Raw genomic sequence first — 15199 nt, forward strand, 5'->3', positions numbered from 1 at the left:
AGAATAATATACAAATATTTATTAAATATTATTTATTAAACTACTGTAGGTAAATTAAATAAAAGTAAACTGACATAAATTTAAATAAGTCCATAAACTAATTCCGATTTTGAAAATAGCTACTAACTGTCACTAGAAACCTGCCTGACTTGATGACAACACTAGCCATCTGATCTGTACAATTTTATTGAAAAATCCATTTTTATTCAAAATCTGAGCCAGATAGGTATAGGAAACCCTAATATAGTTTGAAAGAGCATTTAAATCTGCTTCGACTTATTTAAAAAAAATGCATAGTGCTGCATTTGAAATAACGAAGTTTTTATGTAAAGTAAATATTTAAAATAGACCAGCAATTTTTGATACCCCTGTATACATTTAAGGAAGGAATAACATTTTTCTGTAAAGTTTATTTCTCTACCTTTAAACTCAGCACAAGAACTCATTCTGAAAATTAATGTACAGGGTGTTAAAGTCTATTTTATTGTAGCATGCAAATTTAAATATCTTTAAATATCTCAAAAACGATTTTAAACATATTTAACCCTTATAATAAATACCTTTTTTTGGGCCCAAGAATGAAAGTACCAGGTGTTCCATAAGAAAAAATATAACTTTGGTATGGATCTTAGTTCTGATACACCCTGTACATTTCAAAATAATTTTAAATTGTGCACATTACCTCCCCACATATACCCATAAAATATTTTGTTTATACATCTTTCCGTTTTCGTATAATCAACCGAGGCGAATGAGGTGCGCCACCCTGTATATGTAGTATACCATACTAGTACGAAAACTTCAAAGTATTTAAATGGATTTTATCACTCATGAAAAAAAATGCAAAAAATCTTTTTCATCGTAACATGCAGTTAATTTGAAATACCACCAAAATAGCAGCAGATATGTTGTTTATATTAAAAAGGGAAATAAAACATTGTTAGTCTCCAATTATTTATTAAAAGAGAAAGTTAAGTAGAATTTTTACAGTAGAACTGGCGTCATATCCAGCACAATCCAGCACATGAGTACACTCATGATTCGCATGTAAAAAACGCACTAAAAAACGTAATAGCTTACTTTAAGTTTTTCTTATTACCATCAATTCTGAACTGTCCTAAAACTGTGATATGCATGCGCAGATGGAAATATGAAGAAATTATTTTGTTTGTGCATGCGCTACAGAGTTCTAGGACGGTTCAGAACGGTAACAAGAACCCCAACAAAGTTACAGTCTCTTGATTTTCTAGCTCTCTATTTAAATCAAATACTCGAACGTGTTTTGAGGAGGTAGGAATAATTCAGCCTGCATTAGTTAATAAATCACATACAGTATTCCGAATTACACTAATTTCCTCTAACAGTTGAAAATCACAAGACTGTGAATTTACAGTATTCTGCTATAGTCTTATTATTTGGTGCATTTCAGTTGATTTCAAAAAATTCCGACCTCAGCGCTTTATACGGCAGAAATCAGAAATTTTCGCTATATATTTCCCGTCGCCCCCTCCCGGTTACAGTTCATGTTGATCGCATTAAAATAATATTTAAATCCTGGCTTTATAATGATATTTAAGAATTTTGTTTTTTTGCTAGTGTAGTATATAAAATACTCACAGTTACGAGGTTTGTGTGATGTAACACTGTTTCGGATAGTAAAAAATAAGTGAAAAAGAATCCGAACTAGGCGTCGTGCTGTGTTGTGACAATTTCAAATGTTAATAAAATTGCAGAAAAAAATGTTAACGCGTAAAGGAGAGCGTAATTAGTGCGTTGTTGGGCGCAATAACATTCAATAACTCAACTTTCCCGAATATTCAACTCTCCCGAAACAACATTTTAAGCTTCATAATTTCTCGCACCGATTTGGTCAATAGCAAAATTGGATTCAAGCAGGTCGACGAAACAAGTGACTAAACAAAGTGCCCATTACATAAACAAAAAGTTAAATAGACATACTATGAGAGGATAAAATATAATTTGCAATATCAATGGTTACTTTTTTTAATCGACTAGTGATTAATTGTTTTATGAACATCTTCTAAAATTATAATTAGGTAAGTACCTTTAAAAAATATCGTTATAGCCGAAATAGCCCCAATTATAACCCACTAGCAAAACCGGTGTGTAAAACTATGCTCGCTACTGTAGTTGATCTCATCTAAAAATATTTTTTAGCTGGAATAATAAATTAAAATACAAGTTAAACCTTCTGAAGATATGAAAATATTTACTGTTTTAGTTTTTATTTTAGAGCTTTTACAAATTATACTTCCTAACACTTTTAGAATAATTATAATAAATTTTTCGTACACTCACTATTTAAACCCGTGTATTTGTAAGTACGAGTTGTTTACGGATATTCTCCGATGGTGGCAGCACCGGCGGAGAATGCATCAAGCCTATAGATAGTTATTCTTGATTCAAGAAAATATTTCTCTAACTCCGAAGCCCTTTTTCGATTTATCGTTGTCGATAAACAATTTAATACAAAATTTATTACTTTATATTAAAGTAATCAAATTTCCAAATCATCAAACCCGATACTGTTACTGACAAGGTCATAATATCGTAAAGTTACAAACAATAGGGCGACCAATTACCATAATCCCTGTTTGATGAGGATTTCGAGCCCGTGCATGGCCCTAAGGTAAATCCCGGTTCTAAGCCCTTCCTAATAGCGGGGCACAATGGTGACGAGACGTGACGTTAATCCCCAATCATAATATTTCGCTTAGTCGGTTATTAGTGAGGTTACGGGAAAATATATGGGAAAGCGCGAAAGTAAATATTTTGTTTTAGAAATGTCAACATAAATTAAAACTTATTGTTAAAAATAAAGGCATTACTATCGACTGTTTAATATTTTAGCATATAGAATTGTTATGGTAATTTTAGGTAAGTCCAGTTTTATTATTTTTTAAAAAAGTCATGTTTGTTGTTGATCGATGCTTATTTTTTTTGACTCGAAGACCCTTAGATGACATTTTTCATAAAATGACATAAATATATTGTCAAAAACTAATATTTACCTAATAGATAAAGATAAATATAAAAAGAGTAAAAGCTTTATTTAGACAATTATCCCAATTTATTTTTACAATGAATGTTTAATTCACATAATTTCTAGGGGACAAACAGAACAATTTTATCATTTCGACAAACTTGATGGAAATTTTTATCAGAATAAAAAAATCAATATTTAGATACCACATGTAACAAAATATTAGGTAAAATAGAGGTATATACAAGGGGTAAAATATGGGTATATAAAATTAGGTATATAGTAGCAAGTAGGTAAAATATAGGTATATAAAATTAGGTATATACAAGATAAAAAATGATCGAAAAAAATCTTCAACGATGGCCTTAAAATGAAGATCGTTATCATTGTAAATGTAAAATTATATGCTGAATGTCAGGGATCGTCGTTTCCAAGCCAACTGGACGCCATTTTATTTTTCGATCATGCGGTATATAGAAGAAGATATAAGAAAAAACTACTAAATTTAGTGAGGATTGTAGCCAATAATCACCACATAGGCTAATAAAACTATTTTTCAATTCGTCAAGCTTTCCATAAATTTATTCTTATCATCAGGGCAGTTAGATGAGTTAATTAACAAAACAACATCCTTTGCACATACATATAGTAGTTACTGTCTGATCGAGCTTGAAACAACAATGCAGCTATTTCTATTAATGTAATTTGTAAAAAAAATTGTATTTAGAATTATATGTATTTTGAATATTTTTATAAAGAATTATCTTTGTTATTTCAATGTCCAATGATGTTAGTTTGTAAGGCCGTATTCTGCAAATGATGTGTTGTTAATTAACTTATCAAAGTATCCTGATGATGAGAATAAATGTTTCTAAAGCTTGAAAAATTGAAAAGTAGTTTTATATTAGCCTATGTGGTGACTGCACCCTCACTAAATTTAGTAGTTTTTTTCTTAACTTAGTGTGTTTTGAAGAAGATATACATAGAACCATGTCCACTAATTAATTTAATTTAAGACTATGAAAGAACCCAAACGAGATTTTAAGTAGCTAAATAGATTAATTTATTAGCCATAGTTTTTTTTAACTTTTTGGTAATAATTAAATATTTTATTCAGTAATAATTATTAATGAAAGCTGTCCAACGAGTCAAGGTAGATTTTGACAGACATCCAAAAAATGACAGAAAATACCATTTACCTGTGAATTAAAATCACATTTTAGCCACCGCGCACCCTCATGGATCATCTCCATCCCAAAATTGTTCAAATTTGGCAATTTGGCATATACAGACCTTTAAGAAATCTATTTAGGACTTCGCTGTAAAATGAACAGGGGAGTCAAAATTGGACAGTTCAAAATTTACATGGGAATTCCTATGTTTCCAACGCCGATGCACCACCCGGTATATTTTTTCTGTGATAAATTTATTTACACTCATCATTAATTCAGACTTTATTCATCACCATATGGTTCATGGTCCTCTATTTTTTCTAATTATAGCTTTACGATATTACAAAAAATATACTTATAATGTATATTTATATTCTAAAAAGCTAAATTCTGAATTTCAAATTTTATTCTTACCTGGGTAGGGGTGAGATGAATGAGAGAAGCCAAATGCTCTCTTTCAGGGGCTGACAGATACTTTTGTTGCTTAAATCTCCTTTCCAATTCGTAAACCTGAAAATATCAATAAAATATACAAGGTGTTTGGTTTGGTTTGGCGAAAATAAATGCGAAAAACTTTTTAAGGGATGATATCTTGATAAAAAAGGATAGTTTTTATACAGGGTGAGTCTTATATAAATACAAATATTAGCAGGGCTGGTAGATCTCGATAAAAGAAACATATTTTCTCTTTAAACCGTTTTTTAAATAAGTCCAAAATAATCGAGTTCAAGTTTGAAAATTTTTAAAAAAGAATTTTGAAAACAACTGAATTTTTTCTGTATATTTGCATCACTTTTAGTCTCGTAACCATAGAGAAAAGCCATAGCCATGGTAATATCAGAGATTAAGAAATACCGTGGGAAAATTTGCGGTGAACAGGCAGTTCTAAAAAGTTTTCTAAAATATCCAGAAAAATGTAAAAGAAAAATGCATTATTTTCAACAATTTTTTTACCACCCCTAAAAATATTTGCAGTCGATCAAAATAATTGCACATAATTTCTCTTTATACGAAAGTGCTCCGTTTGTCCGTTATAGGGCATCAATCAAACATAAACCCGAACATTAATTAATTAATTTAAAAATTATTATTTTTTTAAGCTGTTTATGAAGCTTATTGTCAAATATAATTTGTTCTACTAACATAAAATTCCATATTTTTGCCAACTAGATTATTAGAGCATAGACAAATAATAGATTATATGCGCTTCCATAGCTTGATGTGACAAAAAACATTTTTTATAAGTCAGCTTTGGAAAAATAATTTTCTCCTCAAAAAGTATGCACAGTGGCGTTTTTTACAAGAGACAAAAAATGTAGTAAATACTGGAGGGACCATTTTACAAAAATAAAATAGGCCGTCGGTGAAGTCGGAAAATATTTATACTAAAATTTCTGTAAGGATGGGGGTAGTTTTGACCCTTCTCGTTCTTTTTCTTGATTTTTATAAAAGTCAAATATAAGAGCACTCAGGAAAACATAGACACCCAAAATCTCATTCAAATCGGAATAACAGTTCTTAAAATATCTGAAAAAATGTGTTTATTTTTAAGGCGCAACTAGACACCGACTTTTGGGGGGGCTCAAGCCCTGAAACTTCTAAGGTAATATTGGTTTGATGATAATACCAGTTTTAAAGAAACAGTGATTTTTTGTTCATGTCAAATTGAATGCTTTTAAAGGGAACCACCCTTTTCTATAGGAGATAGACGACAACTAATGTCGATCTCTGGAGTTCAATTTTTATCAAAAACATGATAGCGAAACCGCACATTGATATCTGTTACCGTTTCGGAGATACGGGGTGTTTTTCAAAAACGTGCATTTTCAACAAATCGGTCTAACTTTTTTGCTACGAAAAATTTTGAATTTTTATGAAAACATTTCCAAAGTACCTTTTTACGTAGAATTTAATGGTTTAAGTATAATTTTTTTAAATTTAATAATTTAAAAATTATCAAAAGAAAAATTTATTTTTTATTTGGGACACCCTGTATATTTTTGAAAAGAATTTAAAGTTACCGTTCCAAAAATATAGCACACTTAATATTTTGTTCTACTCCCCTTCGAAATAGAGAATTTTTAAAAGTTCGCCACTTTTAACTTGTAGGCCTTGGACCCATGATACAAAGAATACAAGGTATGATATTGCGCAGGTTGGTCACTACGTCACAGGTGATAAACGGCACCATTGGTCGACAAGCTCCGCGCGCCAATTTCAAATTGTCAAACAGATGACATAATAAATGTGAAAATAATTTTTCAAATGTCAAGTTCGATGATTTGACATAACTTTTGGGGTTATGTCCTAATTCTTCCCTATTTTAGGTCTTTTTTATTAGTGGCAATTGCGGAAAGTAATGTTTTCAATATTTAGATACCTTAAAAACGGGTAGTGATTAGTGATTGAGATTGAATAAGGAAATTAATAGTGTTCTACTCAGGGCCTATTTCCCATATGGTCGGGCCATAAGGCCCAAGCAAAAATTCGGGCCCTCTTTTCCAATAAAATTCAAAAATTCTCTTGTTAGTTTCGGTTAAAAAATAACAATAAACAATTATTTTTATTTTTATGTTTTTAATCATTTAAAAAAATAAATAAACATTATTATATTCAACAAAATAAATAATGAAAAAGAAACAATTAATTCTAATTTTAAAAAATAAATATTTTTTTTTAATAATAATAAATTTACATTTGAAATTATGAATATTTTACAACCTTTAACGGGCCCCCCAGACCACCGGGTCCAAGGCCCCGGCCTTATGGGCCTTATGGTAAAATAGGCCCTGGTTCTACTATTAAGACCCATACTCACTACGCGGTTCGGCAGTGCGGTTGTGCGGTTGTTCGGCGGAAAGTTGTTTTTTGGGCGAACAATCAAAAGAAATATCACGAACACGATGGACGAATTTCCAAACGAACTAACAAATCGCATCGCATTATATTCACTATGCGCGTATGGGTGCATAGATGCATCAAATGGCATCCCCTGTGAGTGCTACTAATATTTTTCTTTTTAAATACCTACTTAAATTTAAATGAAAAGTTACTAGTTTCGTAACTTTTCATTTAAATTTAAATTAATTAAATTACTTGAAAAAAAAATACATTTTCGTAGCCTGATTATTTTAGAAAAATGTTTGCCTCTTGTATTTTTTTTCGTAAAACTAAACCAGATTAGGAATTAAAAAATATGTATAAAAAATTACGTGTTGAGAGTAAAATTTAAAAAAAAACATCTTGTCGGCCACCGGCAAAGGCTCAATAAATCCTTCCTAATACAGCTTTGTTTGATATTCTTACGAATACAACATTTCATGATTAAGTTAATCAAAAAGTAATACACTGATTAAAAAGATAGACTTGAACTAAAGTCGTCATCGTTCTTGAAAAAAAAATAGTGGCAAGAGAATTTATCTTAGCGTAAAAGAAAATATGTTCCCTGAAGAAAAACTTTCTTTCGTTTTTCTTCCCTGAAGAAAAACTCAAGAAAACTTGTTCTCTTGAAAAATTCGAAAATTTCTCTTGAATCTATTTTCATTCAACCAAGTGCAAGTTACTTTGTTTTAAGATAATAACAAGAATACGCTAGGAAGTACTTCATTCAAGAAATATGGCCATTTTTCCAATAGCTAAATACTCTTTTGATGAAGAATAATAACGACACGCAAAGACGATGTATAAGGATGGTGTATATACAATCAGTCGGCAGTCCGATCAGTCGCATTGATATGTCGCACTTCATATTACGCACGGGTTTTGTTGCTTGGAATTTTCCACTTGGAATTTTGCATAATTTGCTTTTTAAACGCATATCATATAACAAATTAGTGATCGTTATTAACATGTATTTGTCATTTTTTATGGACAAATTTTGGGATATATGGATTCTTTAAAGGAGTTTCTGAAAAAATGGAAATTAGAGCATTTATTTGCTTTATTTGAAGGTAAGAGACATTTACCTAATGCGCCTGTTTAGATAATGCATGCCTGCCTATAGATAGAATAAGAATATAGGTATAGATTTTTTTATGCAAATAATTACAAAAATTTTAGAATTTCAAGTCGTATTAAAAAATTCAAAATGTGACCAAAGCTTATAATTTTAATAATTTGTTTGCTTTACTTTGATTAATCGTGATGCAACATTTTTTTGTAATTTGTAGAGTGATGAACCACCCCAAAAAATACCAAAGAGTGAAGAAGCAGAAATAACTACCTACTATCGAGGAAAATAATATCACTTTACTTACTACCAGACTAGGAAAACTTAAATTTATCAGAAAATAATATACCTCGTGATATGCCTGTATATGATGTATAAACTTCTCTTAGATCAAAATAAATTTTAGTTGAGTCAATGGTATTCGCTATTGGTTTAAGAAAAGTGTCTCTTTAATCAAGAAATGTCCCTTTTCAATCAAGAATTTTTGCATGAATCAAAGAGACTGTTGTTCTTGTAGCAAGAACTTCTTTGCATATTAATTTTGGGTCAAGAGTGAAATACTTTGGACAGATAGATTCTTCTATTCTCTAAAGTAATTTTTTAAAGCTTAAGAAAAGAGAGATAATGCTTTGGACAAAGAAACGTCGTCTTGGCCCTATTGAAAAGCGCCAATTATTTGGGTCAAAGTTATATTCATATCGACTGAGAGATCCTTTTTTTCAGTGTAATAATTAAAGAACGATTTTTTTCATAGGTTGTGCATTCATACATCCCTAGAAGGTTAGTTTAAAAATCTGATTAAGATATGTTTGTTAGAAGTATTTTTTATGAAAAAAAGTTTTATGTTTTATGGTTAAGTTTAATGAAAAAAATTACGAGGTAAAAACTATATAAATAATACAGCGTGAGTCTCGAAGTGAGTCTTAAATGAGTGCAAATATTTTCAGAACTTTTGGTAGATCTCAATAAAAGAAATATATTTTTCAAATAAAACCAAAATTACCCAGTTATTTTACTTTAAAAATTTTCAAAAAAATATTTTTTGCTTAAATTTTGAGAACCAGCGAATATTTTCTGTAATATTAATCTACTACGTAATATATACGAATTTAATCTACTACATATTATTAAGAAATTATGTTTTCTAACTAAAACTATAAAAAAGTTACCTATTTTTTCGAGAAGAAAAACTCATAATAAATAATCGTGTTTCTAGGGCAAAATATAGAACCCCTAAAAACATTTGCACTTGTATACGACTCAACCTGTATATGTAGGTTATCATTTTTTTTTATTCAGAGTCGTTAAATAGATATTTCTTCAAATTTGGTTAGCAAGAATAATAGGGGTAGAGACTTTTATAACTAGATTAAAAAAAATGAGAAACCGAATTTTCTTGTGTCCAACATTTCTGGCTACGCTGTATACTATATCTATATTTATCTAATAATTAACACCAAATCCTATACCTAGGTATAAAATTTAAATAAATTCAAATATATTTTTGAATTGGATACCTAGTATCTAATGCATTTTTGATAAATAACATAATGCTTTGCAGCTTTGCCACATTATAAGTAGATTTGGATACCCATTTAAATGATAAATTAATACAGAATTAAGACTAATTAAAATTAGTATTAATTAAACCAGTTATCATTATTCTTTTTTAGTATTTACTTTTTTTTATTATTTTGCTATATTTAATGAAGAAATATGAGTTCAACTTACGTTTTCATATCTTATTAGAGAATCGTTATGTGATGCCTGACAAACGAATTAACAAAAAAATAGTTCTCACTAAACACACCAAAACATTTAGTTTAGCTTTTTTCATTATTTTCTATCCAATTTAAAATGATAACCCGCGCAATTTACCCATACCGGTCATCACTTTCCGACGGACCACAGACTCATCCGTCCGCAGACATCCGCAAAACGCACCGTCATAAACGTATACGTTGCCTAGCAACGAAAGGGAACTCCGTATCCGCACATGCGATAAACAAGGACGGACAATGGGGGCATGGCCCACATTTCTCTCTTACCTGGGCTTGCGTGAACAGGACACGCCTCTTCCGGCGCTGCGCCAGCGGGAACTGCATCGGCTTGGCGTCCGGCACGCCCGCGCACGGGCCCAGGCCAGGCATGCCGGCCGCGTTCAGGCCGTGGCCCATGTTGGCGGCGGAGGCCGAAGTGCCCATCAGCCTGGAAACTGGAACAAAAAAATCGAAATCAGTGTTTGTATTGTTTCGAAGCGGTGGAGAAGAGGACAAGTTGGGTAAAATAGATTGTTTGAAGTGCTGGTTATGTTAGCTAATTGTTCTTAAGAATATATAAAATAATGAACAGAAGAATAATACGAAAGTTGTCTATTGTCTTTTATATATAGAGGAAGAAAAACCAGTAGATAATTTTGAAACACACTATCGTTTTTCTAAATATTCTCCGCAAAGAGAAATACATTTTTGCATCCTATGAAACCAATTCTGAAAGCAGTTATTCCACTCAATTGTTAGTACCTTGAAAATTGCGTTTCTGAAGACTGCATATTCTGGGGACTGGAACCTTTGACCACGCTGTTCATTCTTAATTTGTGGAAAAGTAAAAAAGTGAATGGACAATTCGATGTTATCTTGTTGGGAACTGGGAACCTGCATTGTCTTCGTAGGAAATCGTTCGTCGTCTTGAGGGTTGGTTTTTCAAAACTCAGCAATTATTTCCGGCAAACAAATAGATATCGACTAATCAGCAGTAACAGTTCCTTGATCTTATAGAGGAATTTTTGCTATACATTTGAGGCAATTTGAGACAAATATCGCCACCATTGTTTTGAACAACACTTCGAGAACGGATAACTTTCGTCGGTTTTCCGAATACCCAAACAACCGATTGACGTTTATTTTCTAGTTCGTTATAGTAAATCCAGGATTCATCGCTACTAACAATACTGTATATGCGGAGCAGACTTACTAAATAAAAGGTGGCACAGCAAACTACACACACAGAGTTACAATATTACGTCACAAACGACGTTTTTAATACATTTTATCACATTCGAATTAAATGGCAAAAATACCTGAGGCTTTACTTGTATGTCCATTGGCCGTAGACAAACAAACAGAAGTATGACCGTAATGCTGTGGAGATACTGCTATTTGTTTGTCATCGCCAGGTAAAGAGTTTTTTTGTACTACAAGTTCTCTATTTTTTTTTGAATAATACTACTTAAAATAATAACGGAATTACTACTGGGAACCATGTAGTTGGGAATTCGGACCATGGTAGCAAAAAAATAAAAAGAAATGTCACGCGTCTAATAGACAGTCAACAGTTTTTTTCAATTATTTCAGATATCATCAAAACTACATTTTTCACATGTAGGTGTAATTTTGTCATTATTTTTTATCCTTTTTTCAAGTCCACTAGTTTTTCGGTAAGTCTCCTGCAAAAAGCGTAGCACTTTTTCTTTGTTTGCCAAAATTCGAAAAAATTGTCAAAATGCATCTAGAAAGTCTGCTCCTCATATATTTTTGGAGTTTCCTGCCTTAAACCGGTATAGAGTCTTTTGACACCAATTGACTCTAATTGCTTTCTGTTTCTCCGTCGACAGATGCGGTATCTAACCAGAAATTATTTTTTACAAATAATTCTTCATGTCAAATTTTTGAACTGAGCTCTTTGAAATGCCCAACGATGCTTTAATTTAACGATATGTGACAGTCGATCTTCATCGATAAGCTTTCGTACAGCATCGACGTTTTTCTGGGTATTTGCCGTTGTTATTTGGATCGTCGCTAAGACTAATCCATCCCCGTTTAAATTATCCATACCAACGATAAATTGCCGACTGATGTTGTGTTTCATTGCCGAAAACAGAAACCAACTCAGCAAGGCATTCTGCATGGTTGAGACAACTGTCTTCGAAAATGGTAAATAGTGAATTATATAAATATATATAGTAAAATAGTGATTGCGCCAAAATTTCCTCGGCTTAATTCCATTTATGGACTGACATCAAAATTGAATAAGCCTTGAGTGAAGGATCTAAAACATTAAGGTTCTAAAATTTTGGCATTCAGTTACCTAAAGATGACAGTTAATTTCGACATTTGATATACAGGGTGGTCCGAACTGTATTCCGGAAACTTCGGCAGCATATTCTGGAGATAAAAATAAGTAAAAAAGTTCGTATAAATGTATGTCCTAAAATACTTTGTTTCGGAGATACAAGGTGTAGAAGTTTCATTTTTATTTCGATTTTTCTAAATAATTGCTGAAGTAACGTCAATATTTTGATAAAAATTGGTGTTTGGGAGTTTTGTGACACAAGAAATTTGATTTTGATGTCAAAATGACTCCTATTTGTAGTGGGCCCCACCTACATGCATTTTGACTGATTTGAAGAGTAATAACTTTTTGTCCGTACCTGTAAAAAACTACTGACTTAAAAATTTTACATATCCAAGACTTTTTACCTAAAAAATATCTCTTGGTAAAAATCGCTACGAGCAACCGTTCTCAAGATATTTAAAATGGAAATAGTCAATACATGTCATTATTGACAAAAAATAAGTACACGTTAAATAGAGTTATTTGACTGAAATAATAAATTTTTATTTTTTAAATTAATCGTAATTTTTCCTGTGAAAAAATGATGATTAAACAGTTTCTGTTGAACTTTTAGCAAAGAAAGATTTCAAATTTAAGATTTCAGTCTAATAATTATTTAGTCAACATGTTTAATTTGTCAATGATGACAGGTGCGCCCCTCTACAAGTAGGAGTCATATTGACATGAAAATCAAATTTCTCATGTCAAAAAACTCCCAGACGCCAATTTTCATCCAAATATTGACGTTACTTCTTAAATTATTTGGAAAAAATCGAAATAAAAATGAAACTTCTTGACCCTGTATCTCCGAAACTAAGCATTTTAGGACATACATTTATACGGACTACTTATTTTAATCTGCAAAATATGCTGCCGAAGTTTCCGGAATACAGTTCGAACCACCTTGTATATGTTGACAGGCGCCTATACTGTGTTTTTATAGACATGCAAAATATAAAAGACAACCCCAATAATGAAAAAAATATAGCCGCAAAAAAACCACCTTTCCTAAAGCTGGATATCATGTAGAAACGAATTTCCATTTAAGTTTTTGAAATAGATATTAATCTACAATAATTGAAATAGTTGAAAATCAAAATTGATAAATTTGATAGAACTTTTTATGAATATATCTAAGTCTCTTTTACTATAATAAACTTTTCAGATAAAGTCTGGAGAGATAATATGTTAATAGAAAAAACTCAAAAGCATTACTATGCGACTAATTATACTAACTATATTCTATTAATTACATTGTTAGTATCAAATTAATTCATTATACAATAATAGTTATTAATAAAATCTTGTTTAATTAGAAAAACTTTCTGTAGCTGCTTTTTACTTCTTTTTATAGGTATTTTTAATGTATAACGATCTACTCTAATTAAAGTTTAATTTAAAATCATTTATTACTGTATAATAATTACTAAAATTCTTTAATATATGGCAGATACCTATAGACCTAGGAAATAGCATAAAGCATAATTATTGCTCCATTATTAAACCAAGAAATAATTCTACAGGAGTTTCTTGTTTTATTGCCTGTTGATGTCTTTTGATATCATTAAACTATTTCTTTCCTAAACTAAACGTTCTCTAACCCAGTGTGAGTACATATTATCAAAGCAAAACCTTTGAAGGCGGGTAAAAGGACAAATAACTCACAATCTTTAAGTTGTTTAATTTAAATTTTAATGCTTCGAAAAAGCAAGGGGGGCGACATGTTTCGGGAATTTAAACTATTCCCATCATCAGGCCCAAAAGACAAAAATACAACCACTCGGAAGAAATAAAATTAGTTAGAGCTGTAAACATTTACACAACTCTCTCATTGTAATTACCAATTGTATAACTCTTCAAGAAGGAAGCCTTTCGTTGTAATGTTATTTTTTTTGTTATTTGGTATTAAGTTTGGTAACGCAAGTTTGTTTCATTTTAACACTAAAATTAAAAAAAGAAAAAGCTATAAATAATAAGAAGTTTCACTTCAAATATGCACACATAATGCGCACACAATTTTTTTTGATATTTATTTATTCGGAACACAAACAGGACAATTCCCAAAATTAGTGTCCACAGTTTACATATTAGTGTCGACAGTTTATATATTATTGGTCTATAATTACTAAAATTCTTTAATATATGGTAGATATCTATAGACCTAAGAAATAAAATATAATTTAAATATTTTAAAACAAAATCCTCCATTATTAAATCAAGAAATAATGCTACAAAAGTTTCTGGTTTTATTGCCTGTTGATGTCTTTTAAATTAATTATAGACTAATAATTGATTTATTCTATAAATAAATAAGCAATGATTTCAGGTAATATATGAAATTTAAATATTTTTATATACTTTACCTAGGCATTTCATGAAATACCTGGACGTTTTCCTATAGAATATCTAGATTATATTTAGGTATTCTATGAAAATCACTAGATTATTAGGAAAGATATGATATAAAAATATAAAAGATTAATTAAACTTTACCTTGAATTAAAAAGTTGTTTCGGTGAATAAAAAACAAAATATCACAAAAATGGAAATTGAAACCAAAGCAATCAAAGCTCATTTTAATATAATTAATTTCAAATCAAATCAAATCAAAATCATTTATTTAGACTGCACTTATAACAGAAAAATATTCCCATGACAACAGTACAATAAATACAAATTAAAAAATACAAAAATAAATATACAATAAAAAAGAAGAACTCTCAATAACATTAACAACGAGACTTAATAAAATAGTTGAAGATTATCTTTTTATTTTTATCACAGATAAAGTCAAAATCAGAGTGATCTAGGGCAAACTTATTCACCGCCTCTAGGCACCTGTTTAATGGTGAACTAATCAACGAGATCTTAAAAATTACATGCCTTTTTCTTAGTCTTCAATCAGGTACTACATAATAAATCATTCCAAGTAGGTCCGGCACAGGAACACATTGGTGAATA

The 15199-nt window shown here is 30.6% G+C and overlaps 2 protein-coding genes across 2 annotated transcripts in view; one reads left to right on the plus strand and one right to left on the minus strand.

Moving 5' to 3' along the window:
• Positions 1-15199, plus strand: part of LOC115885743 (glycogen-binding subunit 76A-like) — a 426966-nt gene that overhangs the window by 144105 nt on the left and 267662 nt on the right. The gene's annotated exons all lie outside the window — the stretch shown is intronic.
• The window catches only part of LOC115885744 (homeobox protein Nkx-2.4-like), an 81442-nt gene that overhangs the window by 35270 nt on the left and 30973 nt on the right, over positions 1-15199 (minus strand). The window contains exons 4-5 of the mRNA XM_030904753.1: positions 10174-10340; positions 4591-4686 (exon numbers count right to left, since the gene is read on the minus strand). Of these exons, the coding sequence (XP_030760613.1) occupies positions 4591-4686; positions 10174-10340 (263 nt within the window). The remainder of the gene's footprint in view (positions 1-4590; positions 4687-10173; positions 10341-15199) is intronic.

This window comes from Sitophilus oryzae, unplaced genomic scaffold (assembly GCF_002938485.1).
Source record: "Sitophilus oryzae breed Bouriz unplaced genomic scaffold, Soryzae_2.0 scaffold_41_pilon_pilon, whole genome shotgun sequence".
NCBI lineage: Eukaryota > Metazoa > Arthropoda > Insecta > Coleoptera > Curculionidae > Sitophilus > Sitophilus oryzae.